Source organism: Schistocerca cancellata, chromosome 5 (genome assembly GCF_023864275.1).
Source record: "Schistocerca cancellata isolate TAMUIC-IGC-003103 chromosome 5, iqSchCanc2.1, whole genome shotgun sequence".
Lineage (NCBI taxonomy): Eukaryota > Metazoa > Arthropoda > Insecta > Orthoptera > Acrididae > Schistocerca > Schistocerca cancellata.
The window spans coordinates 504334633-504357041 of record NC_064630.1 but is presented as its reverse complement, the minus strand read 5'-3'; the positions used below and the strand labels follow the sequence as shown (position 1 = coordinate 504357041).

General features: G+C 40.1%; 1 protein-coding gene across 5 annotated transcripts in view; it reads right to left on the bottom strand.

Moving 5' to 3' along the window:
* LOC126188892 (protein phosphatase 1 regulatory subunit 12C-like) overlaps positions 1 to 22409 on the bottom strand; it is a 385917-nt gene that overhangs the window by 199965 nt on the left and 163543 nt on the right. For all 5 annotated transcript variants that reach the window (XM_049930575.1, XM_049930576.1, XM_049930580.1 and 2 more), the window contains 3 exons: positions 19256 to 19329; positions 9959 to 10082; positions 2765 to 2882 (listed from right to left, as the gene is read on the bottom strand). In XM_049930575.1, coding sequence (XP_049786532.1) covers positions 2765 to 2882; positions 9959 to 10082; positions 19256 to 19329 — 316 coding nt within the window. The remainder of the gene's footprint in view (positions 1 to 2764; positions 2883 to 9958; positions 10083 to 19255; positions 19330 to 22409) is intronic.

Below are 22409 nucleotides of genomic sequence, written 5' to 3'. Positions count from 1 at the left end.
ATGGCAGATAGGATGGGCAGCAATCTGAATTTCTTTGATGTTTCTGGTGTGTCTGGGAAGGTGTCGTCAATGAGGAATTGAAGGAAGATACAATACTACTTAGACAAAATGTCTTGTTGGTGTGATGAATGACAGCTAGCTATAACTGTATAAAAATGTAAGTTATGCAACCGAGTAGGAAAAAGAAACTCAATCTTCAGACACAGTATTAGTAGTGCACTGCCTGAGACGGTCATGTCATTGAAATATCCGGATGAAATGTTGCTAAGTGATATGACATGGAACAAGCATGTGAGGGTTGTGGTAGGGGAAGCAAATGGTTGACTGACTTATTGAGAGAATTTTAGGGAAGTGTGGTTCATCTGCAAAGGAGACAGCATATAGGACGCTAGTGCAACCTAGTCTTTAGTATTGCTGAAGTGTCAGATAAAAGGAAGACATCGAGGCAATTCAGACACAGGCTGCTAGATATGTCACCAGTATGTCTGAACAACACGTAAGTATTAGAGATGCTACGGGAACTGTAATGGGAATCCCTGGAGGGAAAGCGATGTTCTTTCAGTAGAATACTATTGAGAAAATTTAGAAAACCAACACTTGAAACTAATTGCACAACGATTCTACTGCCACCAACACACATTTTGCATATGGGCCATCAAGGCAGTTGTCCATCCTTCTCTCTCTTTGTGAGTGGAACAGGAAAGGAAATGACCAGCAGCAATACTAGGTACCCTCTGTCACACACTGTACACAGGCTTGCAGAGTGTGTATGTGTAAGTAGATGTGGATTTAGGTGTAGTAATAGGAAATCAAAATCCAGTATGACAGACAATTTTCAATAATAAGAATCTACTTTGTATTGTCAAACTACACTCCTGGAAATGGAAAAAAGAACACATTGACACCGGTGTGTCAGACCCACCATACTTGCTCCGGACACTGCGAGAGGGCTGTACAAGCAATGATCACACGCACGGCACAGCGGACACACCAGGAACCGCGGTGTTGGCCGTCGAATGGCGCTAGCTGCGCAGCATTTGTGCACCGCCGCCGTCAGTGTCAGCCAGTTTGCCGTGGCATACGGAGCTCCATCGCAGTCTTTAACACTGGTAGCATGCCGCGACAGCGTGGACGTGAACCGTATGTGCAGTTGACGGACTTTGAGCGAGGGCGTATAGTGGGCATGCGGGAGGCCGGGTGGACGTACCGCCGAATTGCTCAACACGTGGGGCGTGAGGTCTCCACAGTACATCGATGTTGTCGCCAGTGGTCGGCGGAAGGTGCACGTGCCCGTCGACCTGGGACCGGACCGCAGCGACGCACAGATGCACGCCAAGACCGTAGGATCCTACGCAGTGCCGTAGGGGACCGCACCGCCACTTCCCAGCAAATTAGGGACACTGTTGCTCCTGGGGTATCGGCGAGGACCATTCGCAACCGTCTCCATGAAGCTGGGCTACGGTCCCGCACACCGTTAGGCCGTCTTCCGCTCACGCCCCAACATCGTGCAGCCCGCCTCCAGTGGTGTCGCGACAGGTGTGAATGGAGGGACGAATGGAGACGTGTCGTCTTCAGCGATGAGAGTCGCTTCTGCCTTGGTGCCAATGATGGTCGTATGCGTGTTTGGCGCCGTGCAGGTGAGCGCCACAATCAGGACTGCATACGACCGAGGCACACAGGGCCAACACCCGGCATCATGGTGTGGGGAGCGATCTCCTACACTGGCCGTACACCACTGGTGATCGTCGAGGGGACACTGAATAGTGCACGGTACATCCAAACCGTCATCGAACCCATCGTTCTACCATTCCTAGACCGGCAAGGGAACTTGCTGTTCCAACAGGACAATGCACGTCCGCATGTATCCCGTGCCACCCAACGTGCTCTAGAAGGTGTAAGTCAACTACCCTGGCCAGCAAGATCTCCGGATCTGTCCCCCATTGAGCATGTTTGGGACTGGATGAAGCGTCGTCTCACGCGGTCTGCACGTCCAGCACGAACGCTGGTCCAACTGAGGCGCCAGGTGGAAATGGCATGGCAAGCCGTTCCACAGGACTACATCCAGCATCTCTACGATCGTCTCCATGGGAGAATAGCAGCCTGCATTGCTGCGAAAGGTGGATATACACTGTACTACTGCCGACATTGTGCATGCTCTGTTACCTGTGTCTATGTGCCTGTGGTTCTGTCAGTGTGATCAAGTGATGTATCTGACCCCAGGAATGTGTCAATAAAGTTTCCCCTTCCTGGGACAATGAATTCACGGTGTTCTTATTTCAATTTCCAGGAGTGTATATTACAATTTTCTTGGCAACAGTTATCAAAGTTAAAACCATATTGTGAGGACCTTTGTGCATAATAATGTTATTTTGTGTAGTTACAATATTTGACTAAAACATGCAATTTCAGAACTCCAACAACGGCAATGTAATAAAACCAATGTTCAAGGGCAAACATGTGGGACGGTTTTGCTGTATAATTAAATGTGATGCAACTACAAAAACAAATAAAAATAATGTATCAAAGCAAAGAATCGGAGCTTGCAAATATATCGACACTTCCCAAATCTATTGGCAGGGCCTTGTAAAAATTACAGTCTATATAGTGTGTGTGTGTGTGTGTGTGTGTGTGTGTGTGTGTGTGTGTGTGTGAGTGAGAGAGAGAGAGAGAGAGAGAGAGAGAGAGAGAGAGAGAGAGAGAGAGAGAGCCATTTCAACCAATGTTAAATAAAGCTACAGATGCACAACAATGAACAACAACTCACTTCTCATCAGCTTCAAAACTACGGGTTCTCCGAACAGAGACTTCTGGCTTATCCACAATGGTGCGGTTCACAGTACCTGTTGGTGTGGAAACCTTCTGACTTTCCTTCTCAACATTACCTGAAAAGACATATTGAACGTACTTCAGAACAACAAAATACAGTTGAGGTAATTCACATTTGGTACGTGCAAAAGAAGTTTTGTGTGTGTGTGTGTGTGTGTGTGTGTGTGTGTGTGTGTGAATATTTTTATTATAATACTTTAGTAAATCACATGAAATAATTGAAAATGGATTAATATAATACCAAGCAAGAAATCAACAACCCAAAGGCAGTAGAGTATATTTACAAATCCGGTAAACCCAAATAAAATATTTGTGAGCGACCTGAAGCGATGCCCTATTTCAGAATGTCAACAGCAATGTTTTTACTCATAGCGCAGTTGCAAATAATCTATTTCCTTTGAATCCAAAAACAATTTTCAGTGTGCTAGAAAATACTCTGGTTATGACCCTTTCCTACACTGGCAGCACATATAGTATAAATGCACAGAACTGTATGTGGTATGGCTGTAACTTTGAGGAAAGATGATGATGCATTTTCCTCTGCTGTAAAATATGTCCTTCCTTACAAGAAAATTTTTGATAGTATTATAAACCTTCAGTTTGTAACACATAAGCTGCCCATCATCACCACAACCATTTAAAATGGATTTCACTTTTTAGTGATGTGTTGCCATTATTTGTCACTTAATTCAGATTCACGAATTATTTGCAACTATTTCAGCACTCACTAAATGTGTGTTGACTTAGGCTGACCATAGAAAGGTCATAAAACTTCCACACAGTGTATTTTGCATTATATATCACAACACGCTCCTTTTGAAGTTCAGCAGCATGTCACTTTTATTGTAAACTGATTCACTATACATGAAAACTCGCCTATTCCAAGACAAAACTCATTCAAATGTAGGCAGTTTATCGGTTTTCAAACTTGGACTAGTGTCCTTTGAGGGCATGAGGAAACCAATAATACAAGTTTCTGTTGATACTCATCATCAATGACAACATCTGCTACAGTTGTAATCATTAACAGACATATTTTCTCTCTGATATACAGGTATGGCTTTGTAAATGACATAAATGATACATTTATTCTCTGGTGTATAGTACCAACCTGACCTTTTGCTAATGATTTTTTGAGGATGGATATCAATGTTAGCGGTGTAATGTTACAGCGTGTCCACCTTTACTGTCACACCAAGAGTTCCAAAATCTCCGAACCTGTCCTGTTCAAGTAATGTACGATCACACTCATTGACAGGCTTGACAAAAAAGTTTCAAAAAGCATCAAAAGTAAGCTGCACACCTGTCATAAGACAATAGTCAAAACAGGGAAGTTGCCTGTAGACCTCTCACGCCTTTCTTACACTTGTTATTTGACCGATAATGTCCTAGTACTTTTGTTATACAGTCCCTTTGAATCCCTACTTTCAGTCACCAGTCTTTCCACAATCTTGTCCAAACCTTAGCAATGAAATGCATTTCAGAGATATTTACTCACTCCACATTCTTCAGGACCATTTCACATAGTATCTATGGAAGGAACTTCGGTATGTAAATATATATCACGTATATGTATTTTTGTTATGATGTTCTACATCTTGGAAGATCTCACTATGTAGTTACAGAGTGCAATGGCGGATACAGAAAAACCTCAAGGAGGAGACACTAAAGATATCTTGAGCTATCTTTAAGTTTGCCGTAACAAAACGTTATCAAGTCACATGCAAAGTTTAAGAAAGTTTTATTTAAACTGATTATACACATATACAAGACAATGCCATCTTATGATACAAAAAATTACAATTGTGATTGTCTTCCTCAAATGATGAATTCGATGCACCTATTCTTCCTGGCGTATTGGTTAATCACATCATCAATAGGGCAATCAATGTCAGGGTGTGTGTTCAACAGACCTAAGCACGTGCTACATAGGAAAGTACAACTACTCGATAACTCAATTCAGTCGAGTCGACTGAGGAAAGAAACAAATGAATAGTGCGCGAGCTGACTGGCACGTGTGGCCCCACAAGGGGAGTGGGGAAAGGGGGGCGGGGGGTTGCAGGCCCCCCCCCATATATGGAGTGAAAGGTCTACCTATCTATCTACAGTACCTATCCATTCATGAGAACTTCCTCCCACACTTCCACAGCTCCATTTATAGTGCCTTCCATTCTTGAAAAATAGCTTTGTAACTCAGGACAACTTCACTTACTGCGCACTACACAAATCCTGTAGACTCCTGCTACACACGGTCTGCTATTAGGCTGAACTTTTTCCATGTTACTTTTTACATCACTGTCAGATGAGTATTGCCTTTTAAAATTAAAGTATCCTCTTTTAAAAGCTTCTAAAATTCCTTCCTCCTCCTCATTCTAGGAATTACTTTCTTGTTTCTGCTCCATCTTGATGGTACATGCAGCTCTAGCAATACCAGAAAGAGACCAGTGAACACCCAATAGTAGTCTTCTCTTCAGGGAAGCATCTGCAGGCACAGCAGCAGTCAAGACTGTAACACCACCTTGCACAAGGTAAGCATTCGAAATATCCTTGACACGCAGTCCAGTGACGATCGAGCAATACTGCTGCACGTAAATAGGACATGTTAACATTCCATCACTATCCCAGATCTGTCTGGCATTAGCTCTGGAATGGCATTCTTAAGTGAGACTTCTTCCCAAAATGTGGAGTTCTAACTGAAACCTAACAGATGACAATGTAGGAAACAGTATCACATCTTCAACATTCTTACAAATTTTGAAAACATAAAGATATCCAATTAATAGTGTTAATATTTCTTTGTCTTTTCTCAGCCTACTTATTTACCACATTACGACCCATTCATTTGGTAATTTTTATGGATGACTGAAGTGTGTACAATCTTAAGGTCTCCAAAACACATTAAATTGTGTGGCTCTTTTCCATTATTACTATCATAATCATTACTGTAGCAAATGTACAAGTAGTATCACAGTGAATAAAGATTGTCTAACTTCATCTCGTGTAGACTGACTACGATTGAAAGACCACCATGGTACTGCTAACTACATTAATTATCTTCATTAATGATGACAATTTCTTTTGTTTTCCTGTCTCTACCATTACACATTTCTCGATAATATCTCCCATTCTCTAAACTGATTTCTTAGAACTTTTAGTTTCCAACCTTTGCCTACTGACTGATTACGGACCTCCATCTGAAAACTGGCTGTTAATAATTATTAATTGTGCCATAAATTTCTTTTCCCCTGACTTGATTCAGTGTGTTCCCAATAATTATCTAGTTTACCCAGGTAATTGTCAGCTTTCTTCTGCACTGCTGTATTTTAAATGCTTTTATTCTCTTCCTGACTGTGCTGTTAATCATCCTCTTTTTGGTCCCATATAATGCAACACTCCAGACAAGTATCTTCAGAACAGATTTTCTAACACTTTAAAAATATCTTTCCCCTGATTGACAATACTCTATGCCCCAGGTGAAAGTATATTTTTCCACATTAAGAGAAAATATACTTTCCCTCAGAACTGTAAAAATTATTGACCCTTTGAATGGTAAAGGTTTATACATTGGCATAGAACTTCCCAGCACTTTATGAAATGAAACCTAGCAAAATAACAGCACATTTCGGAAGTATCTCTAAAGCATGACAACATGTACATAGTGTTTTTTCATATTATGAATGTATAAATATGAATTTCACCAAATACAACACAGTAGCTTCTAAAGCTCTGAAATCAAGCTTGTGTAGTCAGCTGATAGCAACGCAACTACTAAGTTGTGCTAACACACAAACAGGAAATGTTCATGGTTTAAAGTGATCAAAATATTTTTTGCTGTTTTTTCTAAGGGTGTTATTAAGCAGGATGCTAGGAGCAAAGCTTAAAATTGTAACAACTGAATATTTTTGACAAGTACAATTATAAATTTCAGGCTGTGCACTGAAAATTTCGTAGGTTACCTGGCTGAATACATGTTCTTTAGAGCATTTCGACTCCTCCGTAGAAAAGTTGATTGCATGTGAAATTGCTTAAGAATGCACCTCACACTTGTTTTTGAATGATAATTGTACTTTATGCCATCATTATTACATAATTTGTACTCAATGAAAGAGCTAAAATAAGTATGAAAAACTAAGCTTGAAGCTTTGTCTTTTTTTGGATGTGTGACCTTTTAAGAACAACACAAATGTGTCAATAAAATTTTAAATAATGGCGTAAATGTCGAGTCTTCCGAGCCTGAAATTTTCCCAATGGCTGGTCCTCAAAGTGTAAACTTTCAAAAGAGGACTAACACACCGATTTAATAAAATCATCATACATTCCCACATATAACACAATTCATCTGTTTGAAAGGAAATTTAGTTTAAAAGCAACACTTATCACACCACCATTCAGAATATTTTCCTGTGACTGGTTGAAAATATGAACAGTTGTGACATCATGTTCATCGAAAGCAGTTTGTTGTTACAAAGTACTGCACAGTCTGTCCTAAAGAATTTTGCTGTCGGCAAGCACTTGTGTGTGCACTATGTTTTGCTGTTGTAAATGGCACATATTCTTTGCAACTTAAGTTTTATTTTGGTGGTATTTTCTCCTTTATGTTTTATTGCTGCAATAGCAGACTAAAGTAAAATTCTTTGTTAAAGTGTAAGTTCTTACCAATCAAAATTACAAAAATTTAACACATAACCAAAACAATACAAAATTACTGGAATTCTCAAAAATTCCCGTGTTTTATCCTCAGATTTTTTCCTAAATCTTTTATTAGACCAGGAACAGAGGAGTGTCTAACACTTCCTTGCAAATACCAGATATCACTTCTATCATTTCTGTTTTACTCAATGATTTTCAGTCCTATTACTAGATACAGTGATCTTTTTGACAGGAAATCATGAAACCAGTCGCACAACTAAGATGATACTCCATAGACAAGCAATTTAATTAAAGTTTCTTGTGAGAAACTTTATGTTTATTGCCATCACATGACATTTTCATTTGGAAATCACACTAAAATGTTAACAGATACACATTCACAGCTATACTGCTACAAGAAAGTATCATCGACATCTGAATGAGTAATTTGGTCGCTCTGTGAATGAAACTGCATTGTCGCAAAAATAGGACAACAGCGAGCATGTGGGAGAGAGAGATTCTCGCAGTCCAGTTTGTAACTCGCGGCTAGCCGCTCAGAAAGAGAATGAATCTTATTGGCTACTAGCAGTTAATGGTGGGGGATGCACAGAATTGCTGAAAATAGGGCCACTTTCCAACATGACAGAGCTGTACCACTTGACAACAGCATCATAACCACAATTGGCCAACAATGGAAAATAAACAATAAATATAAACAATAAATGTCACCTCTTTACAGATAGCCTATAACAATGTTAACAGAAGGGAGCCGTATGTAGCTATGGAAGAGTGAGAGATTCCTTTTATTGCCTTAGTGAAAGATACTAGGGTAAACACCCGAAATCAAATTAAGCTACAGAAAATTTTATGAATTGCTGTGAGCACAAAAAATGGAGTATATTCATTAGCCTGCTTACTGTTCAACAGAGTCTCAAAAACAGTTATAAGAGATGCGGGAATCAAAAGATGGGGGACTATCTTCTACTAATCAAAGTATATGCCTGTAACTAAGAAAGCCTATCCTAATGAATGCCCATTCACTGAAAATGGTTCATGTAAGTTCGAAGTCTTGAGTAGTTCCACTTTGGATCACAAGAAAATTTTAATAACAATGTCTGCTCTGAAATTAAAAAAACAAATATTGTTGGCCAACAAGTGCTACCACAGGTTCAGAAAACATCTGAGATATAAACTGCTGTTCAAGTAAACTTTATACATCATAACTTAAATTTTAATGAAGGCAATGCCAATAAAATTTGGTGAAAAGCAACTTGACATACCTTAAAGAAAGAAAGAAATTCTTGGGCCAGTGGAAGAGAATGGTTTCTTGATGACTACATTATATAACCTATATAATGAACAAGACATTGTCAGTCACATTAAAATTAGAAGGCTGGAATGGGTAGGATATATACCGAAAGATAACAACAGATTGAATGCGAAGATTCAGATCCTGAGAGAAACAATAGAGTTGCAAAGTAAAGCAAAGCAAAGCAAAGGTGTGAGGAAGGTGTCAGAAAGAACATAGGGAAAATTGCAATTCACAATTGGACGAGTAGAGCACTAAGCAGGAAAGAATGGTATAATTTATAGAAGGCCAAGGCTCACAAAAGGCCGAGGTATTTATGACGCTGATGAAAATAATAATAGTTACAGTCAATGGAGGATATGTTGAAATTTCAAAAACCTCCAGTTTATGAGAATACTTGGAGGAAAACAATTCTAACTGTTGTCACTGGAATGTAATTTCATGACTGACAGCAAAAACCTGTCAAACCAAATGTTGTTCTACTGATTGTCACTGGCAACTTGGAAGCACAACAATGAAATACAATCAGCAAAGTACTACCTCGCATAGAAACTAATACAACACGAACTGAAACCTGAATAATCAATTCCGTTGTGCAAACTGCGTATGTTCAAAGGTGGATCTGTACTCGCGAGGCTGGCGAGCACCCCAAGGTGCAGGCAACGAACATTACAACAATCCAATGCACTACTTCATCTTTTCTTACTTGACTCTGCAACTGATGGTTTCAGAAGCGAAGCAGAGTGATCTGTAACAAAATGACTCAATATTTTTCACTATCAACAAATATTTTAATTATCCTCAGAGATCCTCAGAATTCAAGAAGACTTTCAGCAATCCCCAAAATTTCCCAACATTTTCAGTACATTCCCCAAACATTTTGAATTTTCTGAAATAGGACATTTTTAAGCCATATCGTTGTTGTAACTGTTATTTTCTGGCAAAATCACATTTATGTTTTCAGACTTTCAGTTTTGACAATTTCAAATGGTCATGTTCAGAGCAACGTGCTAGACGGAAGGACCACCCATTGTCACTAAAGTAAAACGTATTCTGCTAAATTTTATTCAATTGAAGTAAAACCAATTGTTACTTTTGTGAGTATAACATAAATCTGTAATTATGGAACCCAGCAGTATTTACATGCAATACACTATTAGAGCATATTAACTCTTCATAATAGATTATACATACCAGGTATAGTTTTATTCGTAATATCCTCCTCACCATTTGCTCCCCGGCTTCGTAAAGAACCAGGCCTTCGCCATCTTGAAGGGTCATCTATTTCCTGTGGCAAGTTAGATGGCATGGACGGACTCTGCACATAAATAATTTCTTCTTCAATTAATGTGACTTAAAAAATACTGCAATTTTATCGCTAAGCAGAGAGTAAACAGAGAAAACAAATGTCTGCAAACTTTACATGTAATGACAAACAGCAAACACTGATACCAGCCCAAGGATTTTTTTCCTTAAGTGTTGGATCAAGATATTGATTTTATTTCCATGTTAATAGAAGTGTGTTTTGAGACTTCAAATTAGGTTTTGTTCTCCAAATAACGGAAGTGCTTGTTGGCACCAGCAAGTCCCCTCCTGATATCAGCCTCAGACTCATTCGGCATAGATTTCTCAGCCATTTCTAGAAACGGCTGACACTGACGCTAATAAATCCCAGATTTAACAATGGTGAGAGCAACAGGAAGCACTGTGGCTTTAGGAACCAATACGTAGCTTAGGTTTGGTTGGTTGGTAGTCAGGATGTTCAAAGAAAATTTCAACATGGCAGTTTTGGCACTGCTCTACAATCATGACAAATGAGGACTTTAGATTACACCGCCAAAATGTAGTCCACAAATTTTTCAACACAGGGCAGTGTGCAAGCACCATGTTACAAATTCTGCATCCTTTTTGGAAACATAATATAGCAAGCTGAGGAGATGAGGACTGTATTCGTGCAGTCATAGGTTTTGCAAGTCAACTGTACCAGTCAATTTGCAGGTTGTTCTGGAAGATTTCTAATGCTCATATCGTCAAAATACAGACTGTGTGTTACATTTTACTCAAACAACCCAAAACAGGTAGCTTTCAAACACATTTTGTCACACCTATATTATTCTAATCAACATTAAATAATTTAAGTGATTGAATTAATGAAATAAATCACTTATGAAGAAAATTTGCCATGTTTTTAAAGCATAACAGGTATCAAATTTGCCTGTGTGTTTTTATAAGTTTATTTACTGTTTCTCTACTTAGAAGTATATCGAACAGGGGCATTTTTGGTAGTTATTTTTACTGATGCTCAACAGGGTATTTTCAGTTTAATTTTTTTTCTATTTCAGATTTTTAATTTCCATTATCCCTCTAATATTATTGACACATGAATAAAAATATGTTTTGCCAGTTTTTTCAAACTTTATTTTGTAAAAAAAGGTGGCATTTTCCAAGTTTGCTGTGTTAATATTATTTGTTGATCATTAGTTTCAGCATTCTTGGCCATTCTCAAGTGATTCCATGGTTCTGCAACAGAAAAATATGCCTTACAAATTGAGATGACAGTGTCTTTAAATTTCTGTTTTGCATTTGTGAACCAAAACAAACAGAAAACACAAGTTTAAAGATGCCGACATCTTAATGTCTAAGGCATAGTTTTCTATTGCAGAACTACAAAATCACTTGAGAATGGTCTAGAAGGACGCAACCAGCCATGAACAAATAAAATTAACACAGCAAACATGGAAAATAATGCCTTCTTTTAATAAATTCATTGCTGTAGTACCCGCACTGAAGAAAATTTATTTCTTAACTCAGATTTAATTATGATAAAATATGTACTTCACAGATATTAATGAAATATGTGTACCTTTTAGGTAACTTCAGACACAGATTCAGTACACAACTGTCAAATGTGAGATGCAGTAAGTTTTGTGTACTTCCCGTCAAATTAAGTTCTTAGGGCACAACACGTTCTCAAACTCCCCACAGCAGTTACATAAAAATTGCAATTACTGCTCCTCCGATAAAATTTCTGCAAATGCCCTTGGAAGTACTGTAAATCTTCAGCACTCTGAGATGAATTTTAATTATTCAAGGCACTCAGTATCTTTTAATCCTATTTATAACTGCATTCCTCAATCAAGTAATTACACTTCTTTCCCATTATCTGGTCTATGTCTGTTGACATGTTTACTTCCAAAGCCTTTGCAAACAATAGCCATTATGTAACTGAATATTTCTATTTGCCTCACTTCATTGAAATAATATGTTACAAACTGTCCAGAAGAGATCATAAAACAGTTTTTATCCTTTTGGTATTAAATTGCCGTTCCTTGATAGAAATCACTTACAATACAAAGTTTCTTCAATTCAGATGTCTTTTCGCATGAGGTGGGTTAACTCTGCGTGTTCTTTCACCAATGAACTGAGCACAATTTGAGTATATCAAAGTTTGTTACAGTTCATCAGATAACTTTTCTGAAACTACTTTCATTGTAAAGACACTTACCACTTCCTACGCAATTAAAAACACTGCATTATATTTCCAAGTGAAGCCACAGTCTTTGCAGGCACTTCTCTTACAGCAACAAGCTCATTTTTCGACTCAAGGTACTTGAAACGGCTGTAAGATCCTGCACGGTGGTGTGGACATTATGTCTGTACTCTCAGGCCCTTGGGGCATGGGGCTGAGAGCTCGCACAGCATTCAGTGTGGTTAAGTGTGGCTCTCCAGAACCCACAGATTCGATATTCACATGACAACTGTGGGATGCCACTCAATGAGAGCAGAAATATCGTGAAACAATAAATTGCAACCATGACAGACTGCTTTCTGCCAGTTTTATTTCAACATTTACTCACAGGTGTTTCTTGTTCTTCTTACACGAGATGTAACACAATCTTTTCACACACACCCCTTATTCAAACATGATTTCTGAATGTGGAACCTGCTGCCATTGCATAAATTTTCCTAGTATACAGAATGGCATTACTCCTAGCTACTTTGTGTAGGTTTACTGCAATGTTAATCATCTGCATGTTCAATCAAGTAGTACACTTCACTTCACTTCACGGAAAATTTGATTTTTATTGCATGCCTCATTAATTGTGTTACTGTCTTAATGGCCAGCAGTGTAATTAATGACAATGTACTGTTTTACTCATTGTCAAAATAACAGAGAATTATCAAAGACCGAAACTTGTCGCAGAAAAATAAAAACAACAATAGCAGCTTTGATGGACTGATAAATAACTTGCACTATATCTACAGGATGTAGAGCACAAAAATGCAAAAATAAATAAATAAATTTACAATGTACAAGATTGCTACTTAACATAAAGATGACATGTTAAGTTGCAGACAGCCACTATTAAAACACTTACACAAATTACTGACAACTGTGGTAGCTTGGGCCAGAATGCAACTATCACTAGGAATGGAAGCAGCAGAGGGGATGGGGAAGTGGAACGGATAAGTAGTGTACGGGTGAGGAGAGACAGGAGTGCTGTCTGGCGAAGTGTGCAGGGACTAAAATGCCAATAGGTACAGTGACAGAAGGTTGTGGGGTAGGGAGTTGGGGGAAACAGAGCAAAAAAGGAAAGGAGCAGGAAAATATGGGTGGGTGCATTGGCAGAGGGTTGCAAATAAAGAGGGTAAGGAGATGAGAATGGGGGGTGATAGGACAGATGGCATGGAAACTGTTGGGTCATGGGTGTTGGGACAGTTTGTTACTGTAGGTTGAGATGGGAATAATAATGGGAGCAGAGAATGATTTGTATGGACAACTCCCACCTGTGCCATTTAAAAAAGCTGGTGGTGGAGGGGAGGATCATGATGGCTCAGGTAGTCAAGCAGCCATTTAAGTCAAATGTGGTACGCCACAAGCATACTTTGCTCTTAGCCACAGTTTGGCAGTGGCTGTTCATTCTGGTGGGTGGCAGGTTGATAGTCACTCCAATATAAAAAGCTGTGCAATGATTGCAGCAGAACTAGTAAATGACATGGCTGCCTTCGCAGGTGACAGTACTGGAATAGGAAGTGCTGGATGTGTGGATTGGGCAGGTCTTGCACCTGGAACTCCCACAGCAGTATGATACTAGTGGCAAGGAGTTGGGATTGGGAGTGGCATAGGGAGGGACGAGGATGATGGGGAGGTTGGGTGGGTGACGCAACACCACTTTAGGAGAGGTAGGAAGGATCTTGGTTAGGATGTCCCTCATTTCAAGGCATAATGATTAGTAATCAAAGTAATGGCGACGGTTGTGGTTCAGCTGTTCCAATCTGGGGTGGTACTGGGTGATGAAGAGGTCACTAGTTTCTGGTCGGTTCATGGGTGTGGGCAGAGGATTGGTGGTGTAAGGGGAAATGGCACAGGAGATCTGTTTGTGGATGAGGTGTGGGGGGACAGTACCTTTCTGTGAAGGCCTCAGTGATACCCTCAGCATACTGAGCACGGTATTTCCTGTTGCTGTAGATACGCCATCTCCCAGCAGGCCAGGCTGTATGGGATGGACTTTTTTTGTGTGAAAGGGGTAACAACTGTCTAAATGCAGGTACTGTTGGCAGTGGTTGATTTTATGTTGACAGAGGCCCAGATGGAGCTACTAGAGAGGAGGAGGCAGTGTCTAGGAAGGTGGCACACTGGGTTCAGGAGAACCGGGTGAAGCAGATGGAGAGAAGATGCTAAGGTTCTGTAGGAATGATGATATAATCAATGAACATGAACCAGATTAGGGTACAGCTTTTTGAGAGTCTAGGGAGGCAGTCTCTAGATGACCGTATACAGGTTGGCATATGAGGGTGCCATGTAGGTGCCCATCGCTGTGCTGCAGAATTGTGTGTGTATTTAACTTCCTTTCAAAGGAGAAGTAGTTGTGATCAGGATAAAGTCAGTAAGGTGTATGAGAAATGAAGTACTGGGTTTGAAGTCTGAATGAAGTTAGGAAAGATAGTGTTCAAAAACCGTGGGCATTAGGGATGTTTGTTTGTGGGGAGGTGGTGTCAACAATGTTGAGTAAGGATCCAGGTGATAAAGGTGTGAGGATAGTGGTGAGTCAATGAAGGAAGTGGTTGGTATCTTTACTGTAGGAGATTAGATTACAGGCAAATGGTTTGAGGTGTTCGTCAGTTAGGGCCAAAATTTTTTCGGTGCATGCACAATAACCAGCTACAATGGGGCATCCATGATTGTTGGATTTGTGGATTTTGGGGAGCATGTAGAAGGTGGGTGTGCGGTGTGTCATTGGGTTAAGGAGAGAAATGGACTTGGAAGAGAGGTTTTGGAAAGGGCGTAAGGCTTTAAACAGGGATTGGAAGTTATTTAAGGTATGGGATCACTCTGGCAGACCTCAAAATAAATCCTGACCTAATCACCCTACTGGCTAACAAAGGTTTCTCCACTGTTATGGATTCCAGTGACTACTTGGTAGAAGGTCTCCGCCAATTATCTGATTCCTCCACCTATAAACTCTGCAAGAGAGATCTCATCTCAGAAGTCCAACACAACTTCCAAACCACGCTTAAAGCCTTAGGTCCTTCCCAGAACTTCTCCTCTAAATCCATTAACCTCCTCACCACAATAACACTCCATACATCCACCTTCCACATGCTCACCAAAATCCACAAACCCGACATCTCTGGATGCCCCACTATAGCTGGTTACTGCGCCCCACTGAAAGAATTTCGGTCACCACTGAACAATACATCCAACCAACTGCCCTTAATCTAACGTCGCATATCAAAAATACCAACCACTTCCTTCACCGACTCTCCACCATCCCCACACCTTTACCTTCTGGTTACTGGTGATGCCATCTCTCTATACACAAATTTCACTAATGCCCATGGTCTTACTGCTTGTGAACGCTATCTTTCCCAACATCCATCAGACTCCAAACCCAATACTTCATTCCTCATACACCTTACTAATTTTATCGCAACTACTACTCCCTTGAAGGGAAGTTACATGTACAAACAATTGAGCAGCATAGTCATGGGCACCTGCATGGTACCCTCCTAAAACGCCATATCCCTAGTAAGGTTCAGGTTCACTGATAATACCTACGCAACTGTTACGGCGTAAAGGCAAGTGCTGGCATGCCAGTTGGGAATGAGAGAGCAGAGAGGGCTGTGAAGAAGACATCAGCCAATTGCACGTTGATTGACCCCTCTCCACGACAACAAGATAGCAGTGGCCTCTATGCGAAGAGAATGTAAGCGCCGGCCCGACTAGCCGCGGCCCAGTTCTACGAGGAGCTTCAAAACCAATGACCTGAACAGAAGCGTCAAAGCTCATTACTTTGCTTGTACATTCTATGTAGCTCAAACTTGGAATTGTTATACTGAAGAGATTTCTTATCTTGTCTGTTGCCCTTTGCCTGCGACACATCTGTTTCACACGAAGTTAGGTATTGTATTTTTTCCTTTTTGTAATAAAACTCATTAATATCATTTGCTTTAAGTGTTGTCTAGCGATCCAAGAAAGTAGGTTTCTTAGACACCCCATATTCGATGACTAGACAGGATTCAACAGCAACCTCAAAATCTTCTCTTCCATCCACTTCACATGGTCCTCCTGATTTCCTAGATGTTGCCTCCTCCTTTCTGATGGCTCCATCCGTACCTCTGTCCACATTAAACCCACCAACTGCCAACAGTACCTGCATTTCAACAGCTGTCATCCCTTTCACACCAAAAACTCCCTCCTATATTGGCTGGCTACCTGGGGACAGTGTATCTGCAGTGACAAGAACTCTCTTGCTCAGTACACTGAGGTTCTCCTCAAGGCCTACACAGACAAGCACTATCCCTCAGACCTAGTCCGCAAACAGATCTCCTGTGCCACTTCCCCTCACACCCCCAACCCTCCCACCAACCACAAGAACCAGGGACAAAGGAGTGCCCCATTTGTCACCCATTACCACCCTGGACTGGAACAACTGAACCACATCCTTTGTCAGGGCTTTGATTACCTATCACCATGACCTGCAATGAGGGGCAGCCTACCCAAAACCCCTCTCGCTCCTCTTAAAGTGGTGTTCCATCACCCACCCAACCTCCACAACATCCTAGTTCACTTGCATACCATTCTCAATCCCAACCCCTTGCCACAGTGGTGCAAGGCCTGCCAAATCAAACCCACCCAGGCACTTCCTATACCAGTTGGATGGTTGGTTGATTTGAGGGAGGGGACGAAATAGCAAGGTCATTGGTCCCACCAGATTAGGAAAGAATGGAGAAGGAAGTCGGCCATAATCTTTCAAAGGAACCATCCCAGCATTTGCCCAAAGTGATTTAGAGAAATCATGGAAAACCTAAATCAAGTTGTTCAGACACAGGCTGGATGGTTGTCCTCTCGAATGCAAGTCCAGTACGCTAACATCACTGCACCAACTTGCTCGGTCCTATTCCAGTCCTGTCACAGTTTATCCTACCCCATCAGGGGCTGGGCCACCTGTGAAAGCAGCCATGCCATTTACCATGTCTGCTGCAATCACTGCATGGCTTTTTATACTGGTATGACTAACAACCAGCTGTCCACCAGGACAGATGGTCAGTGCCAAATTGTGTCCAAGAGCGAAGTAGACCACCCTGTGGCACAATACGCAGCTAAGCATAACATGCTCGACTGCAATGGCTACTTCAGTACCCAAGCCATTGGGATCCTCCCCTCCACCACCAGCGAAAGCTGAACTGTACAGGTGGAAGTTATGCTTACAACACTTTCCCTGCTCCCATAATTATCTTGGCCTCAACCTACAGTAACTTACTAGCCCCACACCCTTCACCCTCCATGCTCTGTCACCTCCTCCCCAAGCTTGTCTTCCACCCTCTGCCAATGCACCTGCACATCTCCCCCACTCCTCCTCTTTTTCGTTCCCTGTTCCCCATCTCCCTGCCCTACGAGCTCCTAACACTCTGCATGTTGGCATCTAGTCCCTGCATACTCTGCCAGACAGTGCTTCTCTCTCCCTCCACCCGTACACTGCTACCCCTTCCCCTTCCCCATCCCTCCAGATTGCTCCTTTCATCCCAAATGATAGGTGTATTCTGGCCCGATCTGCCAGTCTTGTGTGTGTGAGGTGTGGTTGCTTGTGTGAATGAATGGTGTGTGTTTCTCTTTCATTTTCCGATGAAGGCTATGGATGAAAGCATATGTGTAGATGTTTTAATAGTACCTGTCTGCAACTTAATGTGTCATCTTTACGGTAAGTAGCAATCTATATTTTCCAAAACTGATGATCTTCCTACCTGGAGTTTCCACTGTTTAATAAATAAATTTACACACCCCACTATCACAACTAATGCTTCAAGCACCTTAATAGGTAAAGTCTTTACAATATAGCTTACAATGATATGCTGCAAATTGGAATTGTGTGTGCCTTAAGTTTTAATGCAATCTTAAGTCGTACCTTGGTGCCTTTTAGTTCTGCGCTGGGTATTAGCCCATGCCATTCTTCTATCTTACGCACAGGAGACTTCACAAAAAGTGATAAAATATTTGATATTCATAGGCACACCATATATTCATTAATTACTATATTCCTTTTAGGACTGGTGATCTTTATCAAGTTGTGTGAATGATTACTGCAAGTGTGTTGGTGACTAAATTTGTTGCATGCATGTCTACTGTTTAGTTCAGTTCTAACACTTCCCAATGAAAAGATCAATATCTTATGAAGTAAGACTCTAATATTAACACCATTCACATTTATTTATTTATTTAGTACTGTAGTGCTTCACCCTCTATTATCGTTGAGAAAGTCATGATGTATTCTGAATGAAGAAAGGTGGCATTCCATTTCTTCTTTCTCTGTAGAATACTCCTGGAAGTCCAACACTAAAGTACTCACATATGAATATATCTATTGTCACTCAAAATCGGTTCAACACACTTTCATGAAAGCTCAATACAATCATTCATTGCTGCATAAGCTGCTGTTCTCAATGATTTCTGAAACAACAACCTATCTGAAAAGAATGTTGTTTTTTTTTTAAATACTAACTCTACTCATCCACAAGAAATATACAAACGAGTTAATGTGTATCTATGAATACTCAAACTCATCTTAATTATTTGACTTTGTCTACAGTTTTCCATATCATTTTGAAATAGGTGATACACTCTACAGTTTACTTCACTTATCGAAGGATGCTGGTCAGCTGAATTCACCTTAAAGCAGTTTACCCTCTCTGCACATAGTAAAAGGAACCTGAACATATGACCCAGCTGCATCCACTGTAATTTAATGAACTCAGTCAGTCTTACCTTTTAAAACCTTTTTTTTAGTAAGTATAAGGTACACCTATTCTGGCATCAGTTCATCGTTCCCAATACCAAATCATCATCTATACCACTTCCATTCCACACTGGGCCCCTCCAACAATTAAACTACTGTATTCAGAGACTTCTTTTCCCCTTCATAGTATGTTATTTTCTTATTTTCAAGATAATTAAAAAGCTATTAAAATCTGTTGTGTTGTATGATTACTTACGTTAGGAACTAATTTGTTGGTTTCTATGCTTGTTGTTTTGGCAGTATCATCCCTGTTAGCCTTGTTTTTCTTCTCTGAAAAGATAAAGTTAAAAGTTTTGTTCAAAATTTCAAAGCTCTGACAAATTTCAAATCTCTCTCTCTCTCACACACACACACACACACACACACACACACACACACACACACAAACACAGTACTCTGTGTGTTAGTGTACACTACTTGTGCAAGCATCATCATATGGACAATATGCACTTCTGAGCCAAAAATCACGATCACTGCTCACTGCCAGACTGAATGTAACCTGGTAACAATGAGGGCATGCAAAACACAAGGGAACGTAGATAATTAGAGCACAGATGAACAGAAAAACATTCTAGCAATAATGTTGTTGTTATGTCCTTCAGTCCAGAGACTGGTTTGATGCAGCTCTCCATGCTACTCTATCCTGTGTAAGCCTCTTCATCTCTGAGTAACTACTGCAACCTACCAACCTACATCCTTCTGAAACTGCTTAATGTATTCATCTCTCGGTCTCCCTCTACGATTTTTACCCTCCACACTTCCCTCCAATACTAAATTGGTGATCCACTGATGCCTCAGAACATGTCCTATCAACTGATCCCTTCTTTTAGTCAGGTTGTGCCACAAAGTCCTCCCCAATTCTACTCAGTACCACCTCATTAGTTACGTGATCTACCCATCTGATTTTCAGCATTCTTCTGTAGCAACATTTCTAAAGCTTCTATTCTCTTCCTGTTTAAACTATGTATCAGCCATGTTTCATTTCCATACATGGGTACACTCCATGCATATGTATACTCTCAGAAAAGACTTCCCGACACTTAAATCTATACTCGATGTTAACAAATTTTTCTTCTTCAGAAATGCTTTCCTTACCATCACAAGCCTATATTTTATATCTCCTCTACTTTGACCATCATCAGTTATTTTGCTCCTCAAACAGTAAAACTCTTACTACTTTCAGTGTCCCATTTCCTAGGCCATGTCCTACGTGAGCGACAGCTTCAGGCGACAAAACACAACCGCAGGTGTAGTTACAAAATGTCCTACGTGAGCAACATCTGTGTCGCTACCTGTCTCCCGCTGCAACTGGCGATGTTTGAATTCAAATGTGTTTGAATCTTGTCGCTGCAGCACGTGCGACACAGAGCAACACACACGTCTTCTTGGCAACGCAGTGGAGCAGACGCGATGGCAGGTATGAATTACTTAACATACAATTTCAGAAAACTATTTGGTGAAAAATTTGATTCTTCTGCAACCTATACATTGATATCCTTACATGATAAAGGTCAAAATTTATTTTAATTATTGAGTACATGGGTGCATGAAATTTTTAAGAATTTGCGGAGGTAAAATCACATTGTGCAGACTTTCCACATAGTTCATTTAAGACCATACATTATTGCGTATGAAATGTAATCAATATATCTAAATTGTATTTCATGTTGGGACTGGAATGATATCTTTTCATTCTTGAGATATTGGTTGTTATATCCGCAGACGGTGCACTCAATGCGCGTCCAAACCTTTCCTGTGCTTTGGGAATCAAGTGGACATAAAAATCGTCGTACCACATAACAGGTTCAAGATATAGAAACAACGAATTTTGGAAATGACAGCACACAGAAAGGACTATTTTATCATGTGGGTAACACTCGATACATTTTTGTAAATGCGTGAGCAGAGCAAAAACAAGACTCCCTATAACTTACACCATGAGGTTTTGTCCAAATTTTCATAGCTAAACAAAGGGAGAGAAACTGGTAAATTAGGTATCAAAGTGACCAGCATGAGGTCTAGCTTGGCCTGAAAAAATTAACTGCTTGAAAGCAATCAGGGTAATGAATGAAAACTTAATTAATAAGCTGAGGAAATATTGAAATATTTCATTAAAAGCTGTAGTAAATGAAGTGTCAAAAATGTCATCTGTTCAAGACCTAGCTATTTTGCACGTAAAAAGATACATTGGTGCGGTATTTAAATGTCAAAAAGGCTTCCTTCAAATCAATTACATTAGGAAGGCAAACAAGGTGTCGGTAAGATCATGCTTTCAGAACAAAACTTGAAATTCAAAAAAGGAAGAAATCAGTCAAATATTTTATGAAATGATTTGTGTAAAGGAAATAAGTATATCAGAGAAACATTCTACGTGCCTTTGAACGATGCTCGAAATCATCAACAGAAAATGAGGTGCACCAAACGTTTCCCTAATATTTTTTTATTTCATACTTTTAGACAAATCATTACACAAAATGTTTGACTTTCTTTTCAAAAATACTGTAAGCTTTCCTTTTACAGACTATTTAGAGTAATTGAAACACTTGGCCTTAACACTGACTGCTGATTAATTATGTTCATAATATCAAATATCTGTAAAATTTCATGGTTCATTGTAATTTATTAGGAATTAAATGTGTGCGATATACTGGGATAGTTGTGAAGATCAAGTTCTTTGGCAAGACCTTAAAAATATACTTAGCGATGCAGTGTAGACAGTATACATAAAACTTAGTATATAGAATCTTAACTGAACGACCGGGAAACGAACCTAGGACCTTTTCATCAAATGTAATTAAGAACTGTATACGCTACCCCTACACCACAGCTAGCTATTGTTCGCTGGAGCCACTGTGTGCTCATGAGTGTAGTTAGCATGTTAATAGTCATTCCTCTGCATTAATTGGCTGCTAGAAGTTCTTGATCATGTAAAAAAATAATTCGTACTTAATTTATTGATGAGATAGTCAAATGGTCCTCTGCTCATTCACGTGTATTCGAAGAACTTGTCTGGTGATCTTCATAGTTTACGATACTTATGAAATTCTCAGGGAGATCCCTCCCTTTGTAAATTTAATGCACAGCATTCTTTTTGCTTTATTTTTTAAAGTGAACCTAATTCTGTAGCCTTACTCTCCAGCTACTGTATTCTACAGGTTAAGGACACCATTTTATAAAAACGGCTGGTTGGCTCTAAGCAGCCATCTTGTAGCGTGACAGGGTCATTTGCACACAGGACACCCAAGTTTTTCACCCAATGTTGCTGTTTGTCGCTGGAGTGCCGCGTATCCATCAGTCGCTCGCTTCTGTTCCTCATGTAGGACACAGCCCTAGTCTAATACCCTCAGCAT